Source organism: Stegostoma tigrinum, chromosome 7 (genome assembly GCF_030684315.1).
Source record: "Stegostoma tigrinum isolate sSteTig4 chromosome 7, sSteTig4.hap1, whole genome shotgun sequence".
Taxonomy (NCBI): Eukaryota; Metazoa; Chordata; class Chondrichthyes; order Orectolobiformes; family Stegostomatidae; genus Stegostoma; species Stegostoma tigrinum.
In genome coordinates, this window is record NC_081360.1 from 5,391,043 (window position 1) to 5,418,682 (window position 27,640).

At 42.6% G+C, this 27,640-nt stretch overlaps 1 protein-coding gene across 1 annotated transcript in view; it reads right to left on the reverse strand.

Moving 5' to 3' along the window:
• Positions 1-7,255: 7,255 nt before the first annotated feature.
• acadl (acyl-CoA dehydrogenase long chain) overlaps positions 7,256-27,640 on the reverse strand; it is an 85,977-nt gene continuing 65,592 nt past the window's right edge. The window contains exons 11-12 of the mRNA XM_059647641.1: positions 12,057-12,143; positions 7,256-8,531 (exon numbers count right to left, since the gene is read on the reverse strand). Coding sequence (XP_059503624.1) covers positions 8,441-8,531; positions 12,057-12,143 — 178 coding nt within the window. The 3' untranslated portion in view covers positions 7,256-8,440. The remainder of the gene's footprint in view (positions 8,532-12,056; positions 12,144-27,640) is intronic.

The window sequence follows — 27,640 nt, forward strand, 5'->3', positions numbered from 1 at the left end:
AAAGACTTGGATAACACAGGAGCAGGAGTGGTTGTTGGATGTTCCGGGGTATAAATGTTTCAAAAGAAATAGGGAGGGAGGTAAAAGAGGTAGGGGAGTGGCATTGCTAATCAGGGATGGTATCACAGCTACAGAAAGGGAGGTCGTGGAGCAGGGTTTCTCCACTGAGTCACTATGGGTGGAAGTCAGAAACAGGAAAGGAGCAGTCACTTTGTTGGGAGTTTTCTATATGACCCCTCAATAGCAACAAAGACACTGATGAACAGATTGGGAGACAGATTTTGGAAAGGTGCAGAAGTATTAGGGTTGTTGTCATGGGTGACTTCAACTTCCCTAATGCAGACTGGAACCTCCTAAGTGCAAATAGTTTGGATGGAGCAGATTTTGTCAGGTGTGGCCAAGAAGGATTTCTGTCAATATGTGAATAGGCTTACTAGAGGGGAGGCCATATTGGATTTGGTGCTTGGCAACAAACCAGGTCAGGTGTCAGATCTCTCCGTGGGAGAGCATTTGGGTGATAGCGATCACAACAACCCTGACCTTCACCATACTCATGGACAGAGATAGGAGCATACGGTATTGGAAAGTGTTTAATTGGGGGAGGTGGAATTACAATGCTATTAGGCAAGAACTACAGAGCACCAATTGGGGTCAGATGTTCTGAGGAAAATGCACAATAGAAATGTGGAGTTGTTTAGGGAGTAGTTGCTACGGATACTTGATAGGTTTGTTCCGCTGAGGCAAGGAAAGGATGGTAAAGTGAAGGAACCTTGGATAACAAGACATGGTAAACAGCTAGTCAAGAGGAAGAATTAAGCTTACTTAAGGTTGAGGAAGCATGGATCGGACAGGGCACCAGACCCTACAAGGTGGCCAGGAAGAAGCAGAAGAATGGACTTGGAAGAGCTAGATAATAAAATGTGAGGCTGGATGAACACAGCAGGCCAAGCAGCATCTCAGGAGCACAAAAGCTGACGTTTCGGGCCTAGACCCTTCATCAGAGAGGGGGATGGGGGGAGGGAACTGGAATAAATAGGGAGAGAGGGGGAGGCGGACCGAAGATGGAGAGCAAAGAAGATAGGTGGAGAGGGTGTAGGTGGGGAGGTAGGGAGGGGATAGGTCAGTCCAGGGAAGACGGACAGGTCAAGGAGGTGGGATGAGGTTAGTAGGTAGCTGGGGGTGCGGCTGGGGGTGGGAGGAAGGGATGGGTGAGAGGAAGAACCGGTTAGGGAGGCAGAGACAGGTTGGACTGGTTTTGGGATGCAGTGGGTGGGGGGGAAGAGCTGGGCTGGTTGTGTGGTGCAGTGGGGGGAGGGGATGAACTGGGCTGGTTTAGGGATGCAGTGGGGGAAGGGGAGATTTTGAAACTGGTGAAGTCCACATTGATACCATATGGCTGCAGGGTTCCCAGGCGGAATATGAGTTGCTGTTCCTGCAACCTTCGGGTGGCATCATTGTGGCAGTGCAGGAGGCCCATGATGGACATGTCATCAAGAGAATGGGAGGGGGAGTGGAAATGGTTTGCGACTGGGAGGTGCAGTTGTTTGTTGCGAACTGAGCGGAGGTGTTCTGCAAAGCGGTCCCCAAGCCTCCGCTTGGTTTCCCCAATGTAGAGAAAGCCGCACCGGGTACAGTGGATGCAGTATACCACATTGGCAGATGTGCAGGTGAACCTCTGCTTAATGTGGAATGTCATCTTGGGGCCTGGGATGGGGGTGAGGGAGGAGGTGTGGGGACAAGTGTAGCATTTCCTGCGGTTGCAGGGGAAGGTGCCGGGTGTGGTGCGGTTGGAGGGCAGTGTGGAGCGAACAAGGGAGTCACGGAGAGAGTGGTCTCTCCGGAAAGCAGACAGGGGTGGGGATGGAAAAATGTCTTGGGTGGTGGGGTCGGATTGTAAATGGCGGAAGTGTCGGAGGATAATGCGTTGTATCCGGAGGTTGGTAGGGTGGTGTGTGAGAACGAGGGGGATCCTCTTGGGGCGGTTGTGGCGGGGGCGGGGTGTGAGGGATGTGTCGCGGGAAATGCGGGAGACGCGGTCAAGGGCGTTCTCAATCACCGTGGGGGGGAAGTTGCGGTCCTTAAAGAACTTGGACATCTGGGATGTGCGGGAGTGGAATGTCTTATCGTGGGAGCAGATGCGGCGGAGGCGGAGGAATTGGGAATAGGGGATGGAGTTTTTGCAGGAGGGTGGGTGGGAGGAGGTGTATTCTAGGTAGCTGTGGGAGTCGGTGGGCTTGAAATGGACATCAGTTACAAGCTGGTTGCCTGAGATGGAGACTGAGAGGTCCAGGAAGGTGAGGGATGTGCTGGAGATGGCCCAGGTGAACTGAAGGTTGGGGTGGAAGGTGTTGGTGAAGTGGATGAACTGTTCGAGCTCCTCTGGGGAGCAAGAGGCGGCGCCGATACAGTCATCAATGTACCGGAGGAAGAGGTGGGGTTTGGGGCCTGTGTAGGTGCGGAAGATGGACTGTTCCACGTAACCTACAAAGAGGCAGGCATAGCTGGGGCCCATGCGGGTGCCCATGGCCACCCCCTTAGTCTGTAGGAAGTGGGAGGAGTCAAAAGAGAAGTTGTTGAGTGTGAGGACGAGTTCCGCTAGGCGGATGAGAGTGTCGGTGGAGGGGGCCTGGTCGGGCCTGCGGGACAGGAAGAAGCGGAGGGCCTTGAGGCCATCTCCATGCGGAATGCAGGTGTACAGGGACTGGACGTCCATGGTGAATATGAGGTGTTGGGGGCCAGGGAATTGGAAGTCCTGGAGGAGGTGGAGGGCGTGGGTGGTGTCACGGACATAGGTGGGGAGTTCCTGGACCAAAGGGGAGAAAATGGAGTCCAGATAGGTGGAGATGAGTTCGGTGGGGCAGGAGCAGGCTGAGACGATGGGTCGACCAGGGCAGGCAGGTTTGTGGATTTTGGGAAGGAGATAGAAACGGGCTGTGCGGGGTTGGGGAACAATGAGGTTGGAGGCTGTGGGTGGGAGGTCCCCTGAGGTGATGAGGTCATGAATGGTGTTGGAGATGATGGTTTGGTGCTCGGGTGTGGGGTCATGATCGAGGAGGCGGTAGGAGGTGGTGTCGGAGAGTTGGCGTCTGGCCTCGGCGATGTAGAGGTCAGTACGCCATACTACCACTGCGCCACCCTTGTCTGCGGGTTTGAGCTAGAGGTGGGTTTGAGAAAATCTTGCCGGGTAGGATCAAGTAAAACCCCAAGGCTTTCTGTCCTTGTGTGAGGAACAAGAGGATGGCCAGAGGTAGGGTAGGGCCAATCAGGGATAGTGGAGGAAATTTGTGTGCGGAGTCAGAAGAAGTAGGGGAGGTCCTTGGTGAATACTTTCCTTCAGTATTCACCAGTGAGAGGGATCTTGATGTTTGTGAGGACAGCATGAAACAGGCAGATATGCTCAAACAGGTTGATGTTAGGTAGGAGGATGTGCTAGAAATTTTGAAAAACATGATAGGTAAGTCCCCTGGGCCAGACGGGATATACCCAAGGTTAGTAGGGGAAGCAAGAGAAGAGTTTACTGGCCCTTTGGCAATGATCTTTGCATCCTCACTGTCCACTGGAGAAGCACCAGAAGACTGGAGGGTGGCAAATGCCATTCTCTTGTTTTAAAAAAAGGGAATAGGGATAATCCTGGAAATTACAGTCTTACTTCTGTGGTGAGCAAATTATTGGAGAGGATTCTGAGAGATAGTATTTTTGATAATTTGGAAAAGCACAGTTTGATTAGAAATAATCAGCATGGCTTTGAGAGGGGCAGGTCATGCCTCATAAGCCTTATTGAATTCTTTGAGAATGTGACAAAATACATCCATGAAGGTAGGGCAGTGGATGTGGTGTATATGGATTTTAGCAAGGAATTCAAAAAGGTTCCACATGGTAGGCTCATTCAGAAAGTAAGGAGCCATGGGATTCAGGGAAATTTGGCTGTATGAATACAAAACTGGCTGTCCAATAAAGACAAAGGGTGGTAGTACATGGAAAGTATTCAGCCTGGAGCTTGATGTGGTGTTCCGCAGGGATCTGTTCTGGGACCTCTGCTCTTTGTGATCTTTATAAATGACTTGGACGAGTAAGTGGAAGGGTGGGTTAGTAAGTTTGCCAATAACAAGGTGGTTGGTGGAGTTGTGGACAGCATAGAGGGCTATTATAGGTTGCAGTGGGGCATTGTCAGAATACAGATCTCAGCAAAGAAGTGGCAAATAGAATTCAACCCAGAAAACTGTGAAGTGATTCATTTTGGAAGGTCAAATTTGAATGCAGAATACAGGGTTAATGGCAGGATTCTCAGCAGTGAAGAGAATTCTGAGGGCCCACATCCATAGATCCTTTAAAGTTGCTACCCAAGTTGATAGGGTTGTAAAGGTGGTGTATGATGTGTTGGCTTTCATTGGCAGGGGAATTAAGTTTAAGGGCCGTGAGGTTATGCCTCAGCTCTATAAAACTATGGTTAGACCACATTTGGAATATTGTGTTCAGTTCTGATCACCCAATTATGGGAAATAATTATAGGAAGCTTTAGAGAGGATGCAGAGGAGATTTACCAGGATGCTGTCTGAACTAGAGGGCAGGTCTTATGAGGAAAGGTTGTGGGAGCTAGGACCTTTCTCATTGGAGCAAAGAAGGATGAGAGATGACTTGATAGAGGTGTACCAGATGATGAGGCATAGAATGGATAGTCAGAGACTTTCCCCCCCCCCAGGGCGGAAATGACTATTACAAGGGGACGTAATTTTAAGATGATTGGAGGAAGGTATAAGGGAGATGTCAGAGGTAGGTTCTTCACACAGAGCGCAGTGGGTGTGTGGAATGTGCTGCCGGCAGTGGTAGTGGAGTCAGATATTTTAGTGACTTTTAAGCAACTCTTGGATAGGCACATGGAGGATTGTAAAATGTAGGGTATACAGGGTAGATTGATCTAAGGAGGATAATAGGCTGGTGCAACGTTGTGGGTCAAACAGCCTGTACTGTGCTGTACTGTTCTATGGAACCGGAGGTATGCAAAATCATGAGGAGGATAGGTAGGGTTGATAGGAATAAACCTTTACCCTTAGTAGAGGGGTCAATTACTAGGGGGCATAGATTTAAGGCAAGGGCTGGAGTTTAGATGGATTCAAGGAGAAATATTCATCCAGTGGTTGCTGGGTAATTTGAACCATCAAAGCATCCCACAGTCCAAAAATGTGCAGGTTAGGTGGATTTGCCAGGCTAAATTGCCTGTAGTGTCCAGGGATATTTAGGTTAGGTGAGTTAGGCAGGGGTTGGAGAATAAGTCAGGGTGGGATGCTTTTCAGAAGGGCGGTGTGGACTTGTTGGGCTGAAAGGCCTGTTTCCACACTGAAGGGATTTTATGATTAAGTGTTTAAATGAATATCTGAAGTAACACAGCATACAAAAGCTGGGCAATGGCATTAGATGAGATTAGACAGGTACTTGATAATCGATTCAAAACAGGATGGGCCAAAGGGCTTCTTTCTACTCATTTTTCTTTCTTAAATTTTGGCAGGAACAATGAGTAAATTATAGTATATATTACATAATAATGAGAGTTTGCAGAGTGCTGAGATGCAAGGGGATCTTTCAGTATGCAGTTACAATAGTTTTGTTTATTGTGAGAAGAAGTGAACGCTAAAGTAGGAAGACTATGCTTCCATTTTATTGGGCATTGCTGAGACTACATCTCAGATACTATTTGCAATATGTTCTTATTATTTATGGATATAACTGCTTTTGAAGTAGTTGAGGGTAAGTTTAATAGATTAATGCCTGGAATAGTCAGGTTGTCTTAAGAAGAAAAGGTTGAACAGGCTAGACTTGTAACTACTGGAGTTTGGAAGACTAAGAGGTGACTTGATTGAAACATGCAACATACCTGAGAGGGAGCTTTACAGGGTGGATGTGGAGAGGGCAGTTCTTCTGGTTGGGGAATTTAGAACAAGAGGTCACTGTTTAAACATTTGGGGTCATGCAATTAACACAGAGGTATTCCTTTTTCTCTGAAGATTGAGTACCTTTGCAATTCTCTTCCTGAAGAGCAGTGGATGCAGAAGCTTTGAAAATTTTAAAGCAGGGTCAAAGAGATTCTTGATAAGAAAGGAGGTTAAAGTTTATTGGAATAAACTGGAATATATAGAGTTCTGGTTAAAAACATCAAGGAAGAATCAGATCATATGCATAACATCTAGTGGTTTTCTCCTGGTCAAGTGCCAAAAAGATAATTGAAATTCAGAGCTCATTTGTTAACTTGTTCTGAGTCTATAGTTGCTCAGTCAAATAAAACAAAGACTCAAGTCAGTCACTTGGTGCCTGTATTAACTCCTCATTCAGTTTCACACCATAAATATGGGAACAACTGAAACAGATCCAATCTTTTCAAAGAGCAAAGAGTAAATTGCCACTGTAACTTTATACATTTACATATTTATTGACCTGTAACACCAATGTTAAATTGGCTTCATAAATTTTACTACGTGACAATATTTTGAGAAAAATCAAGCAACTTACTTTACAACACACTCAAAAGATAATCTCCCCTCACTGATGGTCGAAAATCAATAGAGCAAACCATCTCCAAAAGGAAGTGTACGGAGAGTTATACAGTAGTTCATTGGCCCATCTGATCAAGGTCCCATTGTACTATGAGATAACGTCTCCAGTACACCACCAATTTTGGTGTCATCTGCAAACTTACTAACCACACATCCTATATTCACATCCAAATCATTTCCATAAATGATGAAAATCAGTGGACCCAGCAGTGATCCTTGCTGCATACTGCTGATCACATCCTCCAAACAACAATTCAGTTAGTCCTAAATTAATCCATCATAAATTATTTAATTGATTTTAATGTAATTTTTAAATAATCCAATTCCTGAGTGAGAAGCAGAATTTCAATTTGGAGTTAGAACACAAGTACATAATTTGCTTTAGTTTTTAAGCAGATCGTCAAAAGTGTTTATGAAAAATGTGTTCATGGAATTTAAAGTAGGTTATTTTAAAACTTCTCTTTTATGCATCTAGTCACAAAAATTCATATTGGATACCAGAACATTCATTATCTCAGTTTCTAATCTTTATTATCTGGAATAGTGTAGAGACTAGAATGTCTCCATTCCTTATTGTCAATCTGACTCAATACAAAGACTAACTTTACAGTGAATATAACAAAAAAAGACAATATTAAATTGAAATCTGTTGAATATATTGAAATTTATTGATATGAAAATCAATTTGTTCAAATATATGAATTCAAGTACATTCTTTTGCAGTTAGAAATTATGAATTATGACACTGGCATGACAATTTATTGACACTGCAATTTACCTGTTTCTGGGAACAAATGTATCCCATGCTGTCTAAGGAACCCATTAGCATTTTGGAAAATTATATTTTTTTAATTGCCGATTTTGTTTCTCTCCAAGCTGTAGTTCTACAGATGCTGTTCTCCCTTCAGTAACTCACTCACAGGACCATTCTTCAGGTGTGAGCCTAGACATTGTTGGTATGCAAAAATCAACATGCAAGCTACAATACAGAATACATTTCACATACAAACACACTTCCCAACAAGAGTCTCTAGACAGCGATTAGGAGCAAGAACAGCGGCGGATTGCCCCTTCTTGGATAAGAGGTACAAACTGGATGGTAAACATGGTAGCCAGTAAGACACACTCTAAGGGACACTGAACTAATACATTATTTACCTCAAGTCAGCTATTGGGAGCTTTGAGATTTCAATAGACTACAATGAATGGCGTAATTACTCAATGCGTGATTATATCGGCAAATACTCATTTCAATTCAAATATTACACCAAGCGAAGCAATGTTATGCTGTACAGCTTTAAGTCAATACTCTCTGCCACATTCTGAGTACCAATATTTAAATTTATTACAGTTGTATCAGATCAGTGTCCATTAGCATTTTAAAATGAAAGTGCACATATAAAAATGGACAAAAAAACAAAACTCAAGTTAAAAAGTTCACTGGAACATTGTTAACTTGTCCCCGCTTTCTTCAAAATGAATGCCGACCTTAGTTGAACAGGTTAACCATTCCAATGGAAACACTACCACTGTGTTCTGGTTTGCTGCCTCAACAATAAATTCATGGACAGGTTTGTTTTGTTCAAGCCAACAACAGAATGAGCTGTGGCCATCACAGTTTCAGAAACAGCAAGTAAACAAAGGGAAATTTAAAAGGAAATAGCACATATCTAAGCCACACAATATGGATTCTGCATTGAAACAGGAATCACATTTAAAAAATCTATTGTTTTCTCTTATCAATATTCAATTTCTCATTTCTAAAATTCCTTGTAGTTTATACAGATTTCTCTCAGTTTTGCATAAATTTAATAGGTAAACGGTATACGTTTTCAGATGCAAAGGTACTTCAACAGAAACAGTGACATTGCAGATCCTATTTTCCCAACATTTCATCAGTCACTTGTAATTCCTCGAGCAATAAGCTCCTTCATTACTTCATTTGTACCACCATAAATCAGCTGAACACGGGAATCCACAAAAGACCTGAAATAAAAAGGTAACATAAGATTCATGGTGTATGATTAATGGGTGCGGATCATAAATTTAAGTAATGGTCGTCCACTTGCCAATTCTCCAAACTAACTAGTAAATAAGTTTTTAAATATCTCCCTCATATTTACTCCTATTATTGACAGGAATGTTATTTCTAAAAATGATGGAACCATCACTTATCAAATAGATCAGGATATGAATCTATACATGGTTTTCCCTTAAAACATATTATGGGAATAAAGGGGGTACTTAACAAAATGTCTATCAAGAAGTGATGTCATCTGTCTCAGATGTAATCCAGTTCCTTGGGTATAGTTCAGAGAGCAGAGGATAGGGACGTCAGACCAAGTCATCGTGCATACTTCACTTATTACCTTAAGACAATAGACAATAGGTGCAGGAGTAGGCCATTTGGCCTTTCAAGCCAGCACCACCATTCATTATGATCATAGCTGATCATCCACAATCAGTATCCTGTTCCTGCCTTATCCCCATAACCCTTGATTCCACTATCTATAAGAGCGCTCTCTCTTTCTTGAAACTATCCAGAGACTTGGCCTCCACTGCCTTCTGGGGCAGAGCATTCCATATATTCACCACTCTCTGGGTGAAGAAGTTTCTCCTCAACTCTGCTCTAAATGGCCTACCTCTTATTTTTAAACTGTGTCCTATGGTTCTGGACTCCCCCATCAACGGAAACATACTTCCTGCCTCCAGATTGTCCAATCCCTTAATAATCTTATACATCTCAATCAGATCCCCTCTCATCCTTCTAAACTCAAGTGTATACAAGCCCAGTCGCTCCAATCTTTCAACATATGATAGTCCCGCCATTCTGGGAATTGACCTTGTGAACCTACGCTGCACTCCCTCAACAGCCAGAATGTCCTTCCTCAAATTTGGAGACCAAAACTGCACACAATACTCCAGGTGCAGTCTCACCAGGGCCCTGTACAGCTGCAGAAGGACCTCTTTGCTCCTATATTCAATTCCTCTTGTTATGAAGGCCAGCATGCCATTAGCTTTCTTCTCTGCCTGCTGTACCTGCATGCTTGCTTTCAATGACTGATGTACAAGAACAGCCAGATCTCATTGAACTTCCCCTTTACCTAACTTGACTCCATTTAGATAGTAATCTGCCTTCCTGTTCTTGCCACCAAAGTGGATAACCACACATTTATCCACATTAAACTGCATCTGCCATGCATCCGTCCACTCACCTCTCCTGTCCAAAGTGGATAACCACACATTTATCCACATTAAACTGCATCTGCCATGCATCCGTCCACTCACCTCTCCTGTCCAAGTCACCCTGTATTCTCATAACATCTTCCTCATATTTCACCCTGCCATCCAGCTTTGTGTCATCAGCAAATTTGGTAATATTACTTTTAATGCCTTCATCTATATCATTAATGTATATTGTAAATAGCTGCGGTCCCAGGACCAAACCTTGTGGAATGCCACTGGTCACTGCCTGCCATTCCATACTCTTTGCTTCCTGTCAGCCAGCCAATTTTCAATCCAAGCCAGTATTTTGCCCCCAATACCACGTGCCCTAATTTTGCTCACTAATCTCCTATGTGGGACTTTATCAAAGGCTTTCTGAAAGTCCAGGTATACTAAATCCACTGGCTCTCCCTTGCCCATCTTCATAGTTACATCCTCAAAAAATTCCAGAAGATTAGTCAAGCACAATTTCCCCTTCGTAAATCCATGCCGACTCTGACCTATCCTGTTACTGCTATCCAAATGATTCATAATTACATCTGGCATCTTTCCCACCACTGACATCAGGCTAACCAGTCTATAATTCCCTGTTTTCTCTCTCCCTCCTTTCTTGAAAAGCGGGACAACATTAGCCACCCTCCAATCCACAGTAACTGATCCTGAGTCTATAGAACATTGGAAAATAATTACCAATGCGTCCACGATTTCTAGAACCACCTCCTTAAGTATCCTGGGATGCAGACCATCAGGTCCCGGGGACTTATCAGCCTTCAGACCTAACAATCTTTCCAACACCATTTCCTGCCTAATATAAATTCCCTTCAGTTCATCCATTACCCTCGGTCCTTCAGCCATTGTAACATCTGGGAGATTGCTTGTGTCTTCCCTAGTGAAGACAGATCCAAAGTACCTATTCAACTCTTCTGCCATTTCCTTGTTCCCCATAATAAATTCACCTGTTTCTGTCTTCAAGGGCCCAATTTTAGTCTTAAAAGCTTTTTTAGGTATGTGAAAAGAAAAAAAAAGTTACTATCCTCCTTTATATTTTTGGCCAGTGCGCCTTCGTACCTCATTTTTTCTCCACGTATGGCCTTTTTAGTTATCCTCTGTTGCACGGAGTGGACCACTATTTTAATTCCAGCTGGGTTAGTAAGTGATGTCTTCATTAATACCACACATCTAAGTTGCTGAATTCTGACAAATATAAATCACCTCAAATCCTGAAGTATTCTTTCAAGATAACTTTTTTTTAAAATCATAGTTGTAATTTGAAGCCCACTTCTTTTTATGTCATTACAACATGGCTCCCAGATTGCTTTAAATCAGAATTGTCCAACATATACCTGGCCAGGCACGTATTCAGAAATAGCCCAAACACCAGTGTTTGACTCACAAGGGCTTGCGCTCTGCCTGCACACCAATTGTGTTTGATCTGCAAAGCAGTGCTCAAAATACAGGCCAAGAAGTGAAAGATACTGCAAAGTGCTGCCCCTCCCAACACAGGTCGTTTCTCTCCCACGTATGCTCCTCGTTATTGAGCCTATCAACATCAAATGCAGCAAACAGGCAGTCTGACACTGGAGGGCTGCAGAGGACAATGGTACCATTTTTATTATCTCAGGATGCATTTTGGATGATGTAACCAATGCACGTCATGACGCACACAGACACTGCCCTCCTAAAAGACTACAGGGGAGGCAACGAGGATAGTGTTTGCAGCAGTGTGGCTCAGGAAGTTGTAGTGTTAAACAGTGTTAATCTCCAGATCCTGAGGAGGACTCGTTCCAGGGGAAAAGTGTAAGAGAATGAGTGATCATGTCTGTGAGAGAGTAATGGAGAGTTTAAGTGCATGAGTAAATGTTTACACATGAGACAGAGTGAATGAACAAATTTGACAGCCAGCACAAATAAAAATGTGACAGTGAAAAGTGAGGATGAGAAACAAAATTGGAAATTGAGGATGAGGGTGAGCAAAAGTAGATGTGCATGATAAAGCAAGAATGACAGTGTGTTAGTGTGGGAGTGATGGAATTAATGAGAGTGGAAGGGTGAGAATGAACTCAAGAGACTGGGAGAGAACTGAACACACAAATACACACATTGACCTATAGTGGTGAACTGAATTTGTTTTGACTAATAGCAGTATCATGTTATTGAATTATTGAAAAATACCACAAGTGTAGGCACAACATAGTAGCAGTGTGAAATGGCTTGGCTTCAAATGTTGTTTTACATCTAGACCTACATTATTGAAGCAACTGCAAATTATCTCAGATTCAGACTTACTTAGCAATTGGATATTCCCACATGTAACCCCATCCACCATGAAGTTGTACACATTGATTGGCTACATTAGTCTGTTGCTCAGAAGCCCTATAAAAAAGTTACATTTATCTTTTATTAGTAATATCTCGATACATAGAGCTTGAATATTGCTGAAATGAGAGAAAAACTTTGTCAACACTCATCAGGACATAGCAAGAATGTCAAATTTTAAACAATCTCACCAATTTATATTGCAGCAGAAGACAAAGCGTTAAAATGGACTCAGCAACAAGGAATTATCAGCTACCCACACTCCCAGGTCATTTAAAAAGGTGCAAAGCTTGAAAATATTTCTTTTGTTTGCACAGAACAGATCTCTGCATATGAAGGTAATACACTTCTAGCAAATGTAGATTAGCCAAGTTACAAGTTCAACTAATTATCTTTAATTGGCTTTCAGTATACTACTAGTGCAATCAAGATTGTTTAGCAAGTGTTGTCCAGTTGGAGAATAACATCTAACACTAGACTTTCTGTAAGGAGAACATATCCCCATCTACATTAACAGAACTGAGGCTAAGAGGGTGAAAAGCATCAAATTCCTCGGACTGATGATAACCAACCTGTCCTGGACTTCCCATGTAGATGCAATAGTCAAAAAGGCACAAACACCTCCACTTCCACAGGTAATTCAGGAAGTTTGTTATGTCCATAAAGTTACTCACCAACCTCTGCAGGTACCTAATGGCCTGGGATGGCAACTGCCCTGCGCAATACCATAAATAAATCACAGAAGGTGGTATGCACAACCCATACCATCATAGAAGCCAACCTTCTATCCATGGACTCCAATTACATGGTTCACTGCCATGGAAAGGCTGCCAACATCACCAAAGACCCATCGCACTCCGGTAATGATCTCCTACGTCTTCTGTCAGGCAGAAGATATAGAAGCCTGATCAATGCACGAGCAGGTTCAGGAACAGCTTCTTCCCAGCTATTATTAGACTGATGAATAAACTCTCTAGACTCAAATAATGCTGATCTTGCTAACGTTGATCTCACCTAGCTCATGCCCTATGCAATGTAACCTGTATGCATCCAAGTCTTTTGATCCGTACATCTTTTGCTTACTATGATCTGCCTATACCGGTCGTAAACAAAGCTCTTCACTGCATTTCAATACAGGTGACAACATATAAATCAATAGTGTGATGAAGTACTGTCTGTACTCGAGCAAGCGAAGAAACGTGCCTTTTGATTCAAATCAGCTGATCACAGGACATATAGCCTACGTATCTGGCATTGCACTCACACTGAAATTCATAGATAACATTGTCAAATTGCATGATAGACGCAGCTTTATTTTAAATGACAACTGTATCCTATTACTGGAAAATACCACCTAGAGAAGACAGAATAAAAAGTATCAGAGATAATGGGAACTGCAGATGCTGGAGAATCCAAGATAACAAAGTGTGGAGCTGGATGAACACAGCAGGCCAAGCATCATCTTAGGAGCACAAGAATAAAAAGTAGGCCATTTAGGTCAGAATTAAGGAAGGCTTTCTTCAATTAGTGGGTGATGAATCTTTGGAATACTCAACAGACAGGACTGTGGAGGATCAGTCATAGAGTATGTTCAACCAAGAGATATTAAAGGTACCAGAGGATATGGATATAGTGTGGGCAAACAGTTTTAAGGTAAATACCAGCCACAATCCTGTTGAATGGCACAGCAGGCGAAATGCACCTGCTCCTACTCCCCATTTCTCATATTCTTGTAGGCCCATATTTAAAGTGAAGTCCAGATCTTGTCAACATTACTTGTCTTAGGGGAGGTATGGCCTAGTGGTATTATTGCTGAACTGTTCAACCAGAAACTTAGCTAACGTTCTTGGGACCTGGATTCAAATCCTGCCACAGCAGATGGTGGAATTTGAATCCAATAAAAAAAGTCTGGAATTCAGAGTCTATTGATGACCATTAATCCAATGTGACTTGTTGGAAAACTCATCCAGTTCACTAATACTCTTCAGGAAAGCTGACCTAAATGGCCTACATTTTAATCTGTCTTCCCTGGTCTTAGACACCCAGCAAGGAGAAACATCCTTTTTGCATATCCCATGTTGAGTGTGTTAGAATTTTGTATGTCTCAATGAGGTCACTTCTCATTTTTCCTAACTCTACAGAATTCAGGCCGAGTCTCCACAATCTGTTGTCACTTGGGTAATCCTGTGAACTCAGGAAACAGTTTGATGAACACTCATTGCACTCGTTCTGTGGCAACTTGATCCTTCCTTAGGTAAGGGTACCAAAACTCTGCAAAATAGAACACAAAGGTACAGCACAGTACAGAGCGTTCGGCCCACAATGTTGTGCAGTGGATTAATCCTAATCCAAAAATAAAATAACCTAACCTACATTCCCCTCAATTCACTGCTGTCCATGTGCATGTCCAGCAGTCGCTTAAATGTCACTAATGACTCTGCTTCCATGACGACCACTGGCAAACCATTCCATGCCCTCACAACTCTCTGGGTGAAGAACCTCCCTCTGACATCTCCTCTATACCTTCCTCCTAACACCTTAAAACTATGACCCCTCATGGCAGTCAATCCTGCCCTGGGGAAAAGTCTCTGGCTATCGACTCTATCCATGCCTCTCATTACCTTGTACACCTCGATCAGGTCCCCTCTCTTCCTCCTTCTCTCCAGAGAGAAAAGTCCAAGCTCAGTCAACCTCTCCTGGTAAGACAAGCCCTTCAAGTCCAGGCAGCATCCTGGTAAACCTCCTTTGCACCCCCTCCAAAGCCTCCACATCTTTCCTATAATAGGGCGACCAGAACTGGACACAATATTCAACATGTGGTCTCACCAGGGTTTTGTAGAGCTGCAGCAAAACCTCATGGCTCTTAAACTCTATCTCCATTAAGAAAGCATACGGTGTTTTAGCTTTCATTAACAACCTTATCCACTTGGGTGGCAACTTTGAGGGAGCTATGCACTTGAACACCAAGATCCCGCTGTTCCTCCACACTGCTGAGAATCCTGTCTTTAATCTTATATTCAGCATTTAAGTTCGACCTTCCAAAATGCATCACTTCGCATTTATCCAGGTTGAACTCCATCTGCCATTTCTCAGCACAGCTCTGCATACTGTCAATGTCTCGCTGAAGCCTGCAATAGCCCTCGATACTATCAACGGCACCTCCAGCCTTTGTGTCATCAGCAAACACACTAACCCACCCCTCAACCTCCTCATCCAAGTCATTTATAAAAACTACAAAGAGCAGAGCCCTGCAAGACACCACTCAGCACTGGCCTCCAGGCAGAATACTTAGCATCTACAACCATTCTCTGCCTCCTGTCAGCCAACCAATTCTGAATCCAGACAGCCAAATCTCCCTGTATCCCATACCTCCTGACTCTATGAATGAGCCTGCCGTGCGTGGGGAACCTTATCAAATGCCTTGCTGAAGTCCATGTACACCACATCCATTGCTTGACCCGCGTCAACCTGTCTTGTGACCTCCTCAAAGAACTCAACAAGATTTGTAAGGCATGACCTGCCCCTCACAAAGCCATGCTGACTCCCTTTAATCATGCTATGCTTTTCCAAATAGTCTTAAATCCTATCCCTCAGAATTATTTCCAAAACCTTGCTGACCATAGACGTAAAACTGACTGGTATGTAATTTCCAGGGATTTCCCTATTCCCTTTCTTGAAAAGAGGAACAACATTTGCCTCCCTCCAATCTTCCGGTACGACTCCCGAGGAGAGTGAGGAAGCAAAGATCTTCACCAGCAGCTTAGCAACCACCTTTCTCGCTTCCCAGAGCAACCTAGGATAAATCTGGTCTGGCCCTGGGGACTTATCAATCTGACTGTTTGCCAAAAATTCCCAGCATATCAACTTCCTCAATCTCGATCTGTTCAAGCCTGTTTCCCTGCTCCTCAAAGTTCTCAATCACAGCAAGGTCCCTTTCCTTCGTGAAAACCAAAGCAAAAAGCTCATTTAGGACATCCCCTATCTGCTTAGACTCCACGCGCAAGTTCCCTACGCTATCCCTGATCGGCCCTACCTTCTCCCTGATCATTGTCTTATTCCTCATGTATAAGTAAAATGCCTTTGGGTTCTCCCTAATCCTTCCTGCCAAACCCTTATCGTGCCCCCTCCTCAGTCCACTTTTGAGCTCCTTCCAAGCAAGCCTGTAATCCTCTAAAGCTGTACTAGACCCTTGCTTCCTCCACCTTCTGTCGGCTGCCTTTTTCTTTTTGAGAAGCACCTCTGTTCCTGTCATCCAAGGCTCCTTAATCTTACCCCTTCTTACCTGTCTCAGAGGAACTATTTTATGCATCACTCGCAACAACTCCTCCTTAAACAGTCTCCGCATGTCTGTTGTGCCCTTTCTGTGGAACAATTGCTCCCAATCTATACTTCCCAACTCCTGCCTGATACCATCATAGTTTCCTTTCCCCCAGTTAAATATCTTCCCCAGTAACTGCTCCTGTCCCTTGTCATGGCTATGGTAAACGTGAGGCTGTTGTGGTCACTGTCGCTGAAGTGTTCTCCCAGCGCGAGATCTGACACGTGTCCTGGCTCATTGCCGAGCACCAAATCCAAAATGGCCTCTCCCCTTGTCGGCCTGTCCACATACTGAGTAAGGAAACCCTCCTGAACACACCTGACAAAAACGGCTACATCGAAACCAACTGCACTAAGGAGGTTCCACTCAATATTGGGAAAGTTGAAGTCACCCATAACAACAATCGTGCTATGTTTTTAAGTGGGAGTGCAAATGATCACTCACCTTCCCAGCAAGCTCCACTTCTTCCGCTCTCTGCTCCTGCTCGTCCTGCCGTCCGAACCAAAAAGAGATTTACTCACCTACCCAGCAGCTTTTGGTCCTCGCTCCGCAACTGCCGCCACACCACGCTAACTTCGATAAATTCTTGCCAATGTTCCAAACAATTGCAGCAAGACCTCTTCCCTCCAGTACTTAAATCTTCTTGCAAGTGCCATCATACTACTTTACTTCTAATTGTTTGCTGTACCTACATATTAACTTTCAGTGGTGGAAAAATAAGGATACCCAAGTCGCTCCGCACACGAGCACTTCCCAAGCTTTGACCATTTAAGAAATTATTTGCATTTCTTTTTTTTTTAAAATAAGGTTGAGGATCTGGTCACCAGATGAAGTTGAGACAGACAGTTGTATGAATGGTACCTCCAAATTTTAAAGATTTAAACATAATGCTAATAAGGGATACATGTTGCTGGAGTTTTTAATCTTGCACTCATCTGGACAAATGCAAGGATGCAAAATTTTAAACAATCTCAACATTTTGTACTACAAGGCAGAATGGTGATGATTGGTTGGCAAGTTGATTTTGACCGGTGAGGCAATGCCATGGAGAAAGTAACAGGTAACTAGAGGCTCCACAAACTAATAGATAATTCAAAGAAGGCTCAAGACATGAAACAATAAAATGTGAGGCTGGATGAACACAGCAGGCCCAGCAGCATCTCAGAAGCACAAAAGCTGACATTTCAGGCCTAGACCCTTCAATCCAGAGGGGGATGGGGTGAGGGTTCTCGAATAAATAGGGAGAGAGGGGGAGGCAAACCGAAGATGGAGAGAAAAGAAGATAGGTGGAGAGGAGACTATAGGTGGGGAGGTAGGGAGGGGATAGGTCAGTCCAGGGAAGACAGACAGGTCAAGGAGGTGGGATGAGGTTAGTAGGTAGGAGATGGAGGTGCGGCTTGGGGTGGGAGGAAGGGATGGGTGAGAGGAAGAACAGGTTAGGGAGGCAGAGACAGGTTGGACTGGTTTTGGGATGCAGTGGGTGGAGGGGGAGGGGAAGAGCTGAGCTGGTTGTGTGGTGCACTGTGGGGAGGGGATGAACTGGGCTGGTTTTGGGATGTGGTGGGGGAAGGGGAGATTTTGAAGCTGGTGAAGTCCACATTGATACCGTTGGGCTGCAGGGTTCCGAAGCGGAATGAGTTGCTGTTCCTGCACCTGTTCTTCCCTAACCTGTTCTTCCTCTCACCCATCCCTTCCTCCCACCCCAAGACGCACCTCCATCTCCTACCTACTAACGTCATCCCACCTCCTTGACCTGTCCGTCTTCCCTGGACTGACCTATCCCCTCCCTACCTCCCCACCTATCTTCTTTTCTCTCCATCTTCGGTCTGCCTCCCCCTCTCTCCCTATTTATTCCAGAACCCTCACCCCATCCCCTCCTCTGATGAAGGGTCTAGGCCCGAAACGTCAGCTTTTGTGCTCCTGAGATGCTGCTGGGCCTGCTGTGTTCATCCAGCCTCACATTTTATTATCTTGGATTCTCCAGCATCTGCAGTTCCCATTATCACTCAAGACATGAAGCACACTCTTTTTGTTGTAGAGTGCAAGACCTTACAATATGGTATATGTTTATCATGTATACAATGTATATCACTTCAAGCAAATTTAATGAGCCTTGTTATGCACTTGACTGATTATCATTGATTAATCAATTAATCTTAATCTGTTGGTGCACTCAGGTGTTACTCAATTGTGGAATTACTCTAGAACTAAATGTTGAATCAAGCCATTTAATGCTCCAACTATGCAGTGCCCACACGGGTGGTATTTTCCAGTAATAGATACTCTTGTCATCCTTACCTCACAAGGCCTACATGCAACTCCAAACCCACAGCAATGTGGTAATTCTTAACTGCCCTCAGGGCAATTAGGGATAGGCAATAAATGCTGGCCTAGCTAGCAACACCCTCAGCTCAGGAATGAGTTAAATAAATAAATATTCAATTTTTAACATGCATGCTCATAGATGCAGAGGTTTTGGTAATTGGTTTTAAGCAACAGAAAGGCAATGATCAGTAAAGAGAAAACGGCATACAATCAAAATCAATTTTCTGAACCAAATTCCAATTAGGGCAGACAAGGCAGCAGAAAACGTGAAAGCCCAAGAGCAAATTATCTAGTTGGCTTTGTGGTTTATGGTAAAACAAAGGAGATTGCAAACAGAAAGAGGAAAATGGAGACACAGAGAACAGCAACGTATAACCTTCGTCTGACAAAAAAATCTTCCGTACATTCTAACAAAAAGCTTTCAGTTGAACTTGCTATAAAAATGCAAGGCACTGGCCAGACAATTTTTAAGGGGTGCTCTTTAGATTTCTCTTCATGCAATTTGGTGGATGATTTTAAATAAATCAGCAGTTGCTTTCTCCATGGCATTACCTCACCAGAGGCAACTTGCCAATCAATCAGCACGTTTTTAACCCTGTAGTAATCAAAAAAAGTAATCCCAGAAAAATATGCCTACATTGCTTCCTTATTTAAACGAGATGCTGAAGCACTTTTTAAAATATGATTAGCCATCTAATTACATAATACAACAAACATTCAGGAGGTGGACTTGTGGTTAGTCAACACAGAACTTGCCACTTCCTCACATTTAGTTTCACATATCTTAATAATAGTTTATACAGTACTGATGTGCATAATCAACTAAATATAAGCTAATTGCATGAAATGACTTATGTTACTCTGGACAGCAGAATTTTGTTCCAAGTTCTCACATACCACAAGCACAACACTATTTCTGATGTGACATTCATTAGCACTAAAATCAATGACCCCTTTCAGAATTTCACTTGGGAAAAAGTGCAAGAGTCATCTTTTCAGATATTTCAGAGGGAGTAGACAGCTTTTTTTGTGAATGCATTATGTCACACCGGAAATGGCAATACCAGATGTTAATCATTGTTAAACCAAAATTGTTGCATTCACCAGTGTCAATAACTCACATCTTAAAAGCAAAATAAAGTAGGAAACTGCAAAGAAGACAGCTCACTGCAAACTCCAGAATGTTTGTACCTTAAGAAGCCATTTAAAAACGATCAAGTTGCAAAGAAATTCTGCTTTACCTCCATTTTGTTTTATTCCATTTCTGTAAATACAGTGAGTGATTTAATTCAAACAAAAGCTGAACAAACTACTGAACCAGAAGAGCTACACAGCTGACATTAAGGATGGCAATACTGATTTATGATTATGAAATTAACTTAGAATGATGGCTGGCTGCTCCTCACTAACCTCTCCCAACAATGTAATCCTACGTTACTGACAGATATTTTTAAAAACCTCGCTTTATCAGCAATGTATTTGAAGACTTCTTTTCTAAACCACTGCAACACAAAAATATAGATATTAGATAGAGAGGTTCAATAAAGGTTACTCCAGGAAACCATTTGGATACAATGACCTTGAGACACTAAAAGCTCTCAATGGTTCCACAGTAACAAGATATGAGAGTCTGTCTGCTTAAACATGCAGGTTTTAATTATTATTATTGCGGTGCTGTCTTAGCATTTTTCCCTCAGTGCGACTAGTAAAAACAAAAGAATCTAAAATAGAGTACTACATGAAACTTGTTTGAATTACAGGTGTAATTTGCATACAATTCAGATTTCCTTCTATCAACGTGTTATATTTGCTTGGCTATACTTGACTTCACTTTTGTTAACTATCAAAACATCTGCTTTTGCTGAGACTGAGACTGCGAGGAGGAGGAGCTGCAACCATGTCATGTCCCTCAAACTTCCTCCATGTTAGATGCCATTTGGCCCATCAGAATTTTGTGTCTTAAATATTTCTAGCTGAAATACTTTTCTCATATAATCAAAATGCTCCAAAAACTTTTCTTTAAAGACAGTTTTTTTTAATATTTAACAATTGTTAGGATGCGGGGGGAAGCTAAGGAACATAAGTCAAAATGAACAAATTTAGTGAATGACACACAGATCAACAAGATTTCACTTTGTACAGGTTTTAGCATTAATTAGAAGCAATGCAAATTAAGCATGAATTAATAGGCAAATGATATTTCAAATAAAAAAGGTAAATTTCATAAAGATATGTCTTTCACAGTCATAAACACCCTCATCATTGCCCGCAATTGTGACACTAAGTAGTGACACTGTTCCACAATATTCTGCGATTTATTCACAAAGAATAGATGAGGAGTTTTACCAAGGACTTTTTCTCTTCACAAGAATTCTGTGTTCATCGTTCTGCTTTCATTTTGCATCTGTATGTCTGTGCTTTTTGCTTTCATCTTCAGCCCCCTGCTTGTAATTTTCACTTGAGTTTGCTGCATAGCTTCTTCAGTAACTTCCTTCCTGCTGGCACTGCTTGTAGGACAACAGTCAGCAGGTCACATAGACCAGCATTTCAAGTTTATTTCATTCTCTCTATATCAAGAAATGCTCTTACGCACATCTGAATGCAAGACCAGTATTTCTCACTTTTCAAGAAACTTAGTCAAGTCCTTTATAATTGATGCAAACTCTTAATAATCCTTTTTCAAACATTCCTGAAGTCAATTCCTTAGATCTTTCAAAAAACTTATAAATGTTCCTGACTATACTGTCACACATTATATTTTCCTACTCACCACTATTTTTACCTTCTAGAATTATAGTTTTCACTAACTACTGTGTAAACTAATTGACACCACACAAATATTTTAGTAATCAGTTACCTTTTGTTTCAGGATTTTCCTCAAAGGCTATTTTGGGACCCTTAACATGTCTGGCAAAACATTTCACAATACCTATAGCACAGGAACTGGTCATTTGATACAAGTATCATGTTGGTCTTTATGGTGCAAACAAGGATCTCTTGACCACTCTTCATCTAAGCCCATCAAATATTCTTCCATTACTTTCTTCCTTTTCATATCCACTCACTTGTGGTTATGGCATCATTGGTCAACCAGCATTTATTGCCTACCCCTAGCTGCCCTTAGGAAAAAAAAATGGTGGTGTGCTGCCTTCTTGAACCACTGCAGTCCATGTGCTGAGGGTAGACTCAATACCATTAGGAAGGGAATTCCAGGATTTTGACCAAATGACACTGAAGGAACGGTGATATATTTCCAAGTCAGGATGGTGAGCGGCTTGGAGGGGAACTTGCAGGTGGTGGTGTTCCAATATATCTGTTGCCCTTGCCCTTCTAGATGCGTAGTGCTGTCTCAGGTCTTTGGCAAATTTCTGCAGCACATCTTGTAGATAATCTAATAGTGCTGTTACTGACCTTTGGAAGTAGAGGAAGTCGATGTGGTACCAATCAAACAGGCTGCTTTGTGCAATGATGGTACTAAGTTTCTTGAGTCTTGTTGGAGCATCCTGGTACGTAAGAGAGTGTTCCTTGTCAATGATTCACAGGCTTTGAGGAGTCAGTTGGTGAGTTACTTGAGTTTCTGGTCAATGGTAACCCCCAAGATTCTGACAGTGGGGTTTCAAATAATGGTAACACCATTGAATGTCAAGAGACAATCCTTTATTGAAGATGGTCATTGCCTGGCACTTGTGACATGAATAAGACTTGCTATTTTTCAGTCCAGGCTGTGTGTTTATCATGTGCATATCTAGTTTCTCCATAAATTAATCTATGCTTGTTGCTTCCATTACCCTGTGGTATGAGTTCCATATTGTAGCCACACTCTTGATAAAGAAGTTCCTCTTAAATTCCCTTTTGGATTTATCAGTGGCCATCTTACTTATGGTCCCAAGTACTAGTATTGCTTGTAGATGAATTTGTATACCTCACTGGTGCTGAAAACCAAACTCCACTACTCCTGAAGTTGTCACAATAATTCAAGGTTTTAAAAAGTACCAGAATTTCTCAATTTACCTGTCTTTTAGACCGAAGTTGACAATAAGCATCGATCAGGTTTCTCCACTTAACAGGAATGACCATTTATTAGAAATAAATATTCTAATTACACAAACAATTATGAACATTTAAATCTACAAGTGTGACACTTCACTGATGCCTGAATGTCTGCAAAATTATTGCATTGGCAACAAGGCATGAATCTTTCCTTCTGGTGTTTGGAATGAGACCTTTCAAATAGATGTTAAGTATGATAGAGTTCATACTTTTCTCTTGCATTAAAAGCTTGAATCTTCTAGGGGTTTCAGTAACATGACATATAATGAGATGTGTGACAGAATTGGGTGACAAGACTCATTTCAACATTGGGATCCTCTCTTCATTGTTTATGATTTTCACAACTGGTATGCATATATTCTGACTGGACAGTGGCCTAATGCCAAATAGATGGTGATTAACATTTGTTAAATGCCTTGTTAATGCCAGGATGCACCTCAACAATAGTCAGACTCACATCTTACCAAACTCAGCAAACAAACTAAACATTTAAAAAATTCAACAAGGAAATCAGAGTGTGTACGTAGTGGACCAGCTTGCCAAATGCTCCAAAACACTTTCACATCGGACAGCAAACAACATCTGAGGGCACATTCCATGGGGACTAGCTGCTCGCACCCTTCATTTACGGATATCGGCAAATGGCATCTGTCAGCCCATCATGACCATCATGCCACCCCACAAATACACTGGTACGCTACTGAGGAAGAACAGACTTGACTGTAGGGCAGATTGGCAACTGGCATTGAGAAGTCTACACAATTTTTACACAGGGGCAGGCAGTCAGCTCAAAGGCAGACAAGGCTACATTTCAGAGCTGCTCACGTGTTCTCTTAGCACTCTATTTTGCACAAAAACAAAGTTGCTGAAAAGGCTCAGCAGATCTGGCAGCATCTGTGGAGGAGAAAACAGAGTTAACATTTCAGGTCTGGTGACCCTTCCTCAGAACTCTTCATTTTGCACTCACCTGCATGCTCACAGCATCCCTTCCTTGTCTTTCTGTGCCATGCCTACACTAGTGCTTCAGCCAGTCAACAAAGGCCAAAGGCTTTTGTGCAGATGTTTTAATGGGGTATTCAGCACAAAAGCTACAGCCAAGTTGCTTGCCATGTTTGGCTGTATATTACATTCTGGCAGTGGGGTAGAGATAGAACATCTTGGTGAACAGCACATCAAGATGCCAATGTGACACGTACTGCATGTGCCAGTTGTCTGCACAGCAAACATTCAACTAAATCGTGTGGTGGGGGTGGTCCTCAATGTGTCAATGTGGCGTGTGTGGGGGCACACAGGTGGGGCAAGGGTAGGTGCTAGGTGGTGGTCTATGCATTGGGCTGATGGATGCGTGGGTGGGTGGGCATGTGGCAGGGGGGTGATGGGTGTGCATGTGTGGGGATGGGGGTGCATGGGGTGTGTTATAAAGTGGAGGTTGACACACCCCACCCCCACGCAAGAACTAAAACCAAAATAACTAGAGGAGTACATTGCCCTACAATCTATGAGTGTGAAAAGTGGGGTAACCTGCTTTTCAGCAACTTCTAGTGGTTAAACAAAATAAACGCCTGACACTCACTTTAAAATCAACAAATAACAAGGAAATCATCGAACTCTAACAGTGAACAAATTAACTAAACTTTAACAAACAGAATAAATCCCTTCGAACTACTAACAATTCTGAACTACAAGACTCCAGTGTTGTACTGTTCCAAAAAATACAAGTCACACTTATATAAAATATGAAAAAGAATTTAGTGTCTTGAAATTACAGCCAGGTTACATGTCTTCTGAAATGTTCAGTGCCTTCTCCGTCACTTCTTCTGTCAGGAATGGCATAATAGCTCAGCGGTTAGCACTGCTGCCTCACAGCGCCAGGGACCCGGGTTCAATTCCACCCTCAGGTGACTGTCTGTGTTGAGTCCGCATGTTCTCCCTATATCTGTGTGGGTTTCTGCTGGGTGTTCCAGTCTCCTCCCACAATCCACAGTGGATTAGGTGGACTGGCTATGCTAAATTGCCTGTAGTTTACAGAGTTGTGTACATTAGGTGGATTAGCCATAGTAAATGTACGGTAGGGGGATACATCTGCATGGGATGCTGTTTGGAGAGGTGGTATGGAGTTGTTGGGCCGAATGGCCTGTTTCTACACTGTAGGGATTCTAATAATATTAACTAGTCATACCACTGCTATTCAGATGGTGTTTTCTTTAAGACATAGAGGAGGCCGTGAGAGCGAGTGATTCCCATTTGAGAGGTGAGAGGTTAGCTCTGGGGTCTTTGTCCAACTGCACCTTTCTTCTATACCCTTGACAACATATCAATATTTCTTACAACAGGATTGGTCTTACGTTGTCAAAACCATCAGATTTAAATTTAATTGGTTTTTGGCATACAAGTGCCTGGTTCAAACTGATTGGCTAAATTCAAAAGCTTGTTGTCTCGGTAAAAACTGCCGCTTGGCCTACTAACTGTACAGCATGTTGATACAAATGGTCCAATTCGGATGTTTTGTGTACTTGCAAACTTTCAAGCTGCAGCTCACAGACAACTATTTTAAATCTGTAAACACAGAGAAAGCACATGATCTTTTAAAGGGAACACACAATACTTACTCCCTAGCATTTTACAAACACCAAATTCAAACTTCTGCCTCCCAATCCACAAGTAGTCTACCCAACTTTGCATTACCTCTGCCCTTAAGAAAAAAAGAGAATGAACCATCATTATGAAAACATGGCTTCAATTCATTTTTAAAACCTTAACTCCATTTTACTACTAGATCAATAGGTCATTAATCTAGAGTTACTCATATTAATTCTACTTATATATAACATTGAACACTACCATTTCTATCTTTTACTAGCATTTCGCTTTTTAAACTCACGATAAAGCATCTGTGATATTTTCACAATCTGCAACACGTACAATCTGTAAATTAAAGGCTTGTAACATGAGACTCCAATGAAATAATCTGGTGTTCTTGTCCTTAAATCATTCCAGAAATGTCAAACCATTGTGATCGGTATACACAATCGTCTCTGATGCATCGTTTGCAACATAAACATTAAAATGTTGTAAGGCCATTACTAAGCTCAACAGCTCTTTTTCAATGGTTGAATCTCTTTTCTGGCAAACATCCAGTTTTTTTTTTGGAAAGATAACCAATTGGCAGCTCAATTCCACAATCATCCACCTGTAACAACACAGCTCCAACATCTACAGAGATAACAAGGTGCAGAGCTGGATGAACACAGCAGGCCAATCAGCATCTGAGGAGCAGGAAGGCTGGCATTTCAGGCCTAGACCCTTCTTCAGAAAATTGAAGGGTCTAGGCCCGAAATAGCAGCCTTCCTGCTCCTCAGATGCTGCTCAGTCTGCTGTGTTCACCCAGCCCTACACCTTGTTACCTCAGATTCTTCCGCATCTGCAGTTCCTACTATCTCAACACCTACATCCTTGCATCAGTGGCAACATTGAATTGTTTCAAAATACTTGGTGTGGCTAAAACGGGTGCAGTGGTTCACACTGCTTTTCAATTCCCAAATGTCTCGTGGCATTATTCTGTCCACTGAAACTTCATGGTTTTTCTTTTAACAAATCCGTCAGTGGTGATACGATGCTACTTGGTACAAAATTTCCTGTAAAATCTGCTCAACCCTCAAAATTGTAGCACTTCCTTCTTTGAGAATGGTCTTGAAAATTCCTCGATGGCCTTTGTCTTCATATTCCTCAATGTCGTCTGTCTGTGCCCTAAGAATGTCACTTCCGCCTTCACAAATTCTGTTTTTGCCAAATTTATGATCAACTTTGCTTTCCTTGGTCTCTTAAAGAGCTCTGTCAAATGCTCCATGTGATCGTTCCATGAATAACTGAAGATCACTATGTCATTTATATAGACAGCATACCTAGTCAATCCTGCAACAACTGTTCATAAGACTTTCAAAAGTGGCTGGTGCATTTTTCATTCCAAAGGGGTTGCTTTAAATTGACATAGCCCATTTACACAGAAACACAGACGATAGGAGCAGGAGGACGCTATTTGGCCCTTCACCACGATCATGGCTGATCATCCATTCAACTCATTCGCCGAATCCTACTTTCTCCCCATATCCTTTGATCCCATTTGCCCCAAAGTGCTATATCTAACTGCCTCTTGAATACTTTCAATGTTTTGGCATTAATTACTTCCTGTGGTAATGAATTCCACAGGCTCACCATTCTTTGGGTAAAGAGACGTCTCCTCATTTCCATCTTAAATGGTCTACCACGAATCTTCAAACTGTGACCCCTGGTTCTGGACACATCCACCACTGGGAACATCCTCCCTGCACCCTGTCTAGTCCTATTAGAATTTTGTAACTCTCTATGCGATCCCTCCTCATTCCTCTGAACACCAGCAAAAACAATTTTAACCGAGCTAAATTAAAACTGAAAGAAGTGCAAATGCTGTAAATCAGGAGCAAAAACAGAAGTTGCCAGAAAAGCTCAGCAGGTCTGGCAGCAGCTGTGAAGAAAAAAAATCAGTTAACATTTCGGATCCAGTGACCCTTTCCCAGAACTGATGGTAGCTGGGAAAACATCAGTTTATAGGCAGAAAATAGGGAGGGTGACAGGGTAGGTAGTAAATTATAGGATAAAAGATATTTTTTCCTCTCTATTCATTTCTGGGACATGGGCATCGCTGGCTGGCCAGCATTTCTTGCCCATCTCTAGTTGCCCTTGAGAAGGTGGTGGTGAGCTGTCTTCTTAAACCGCTGCAGTCCTCCTTCAGCAGGTAGATCCACAATGCTATTAGGGAGGGAATTCCAGGATTTTGACCCAGCAGCAGTGAAGAGACAGTGGTACATTTCCAAGTCAGGACGTT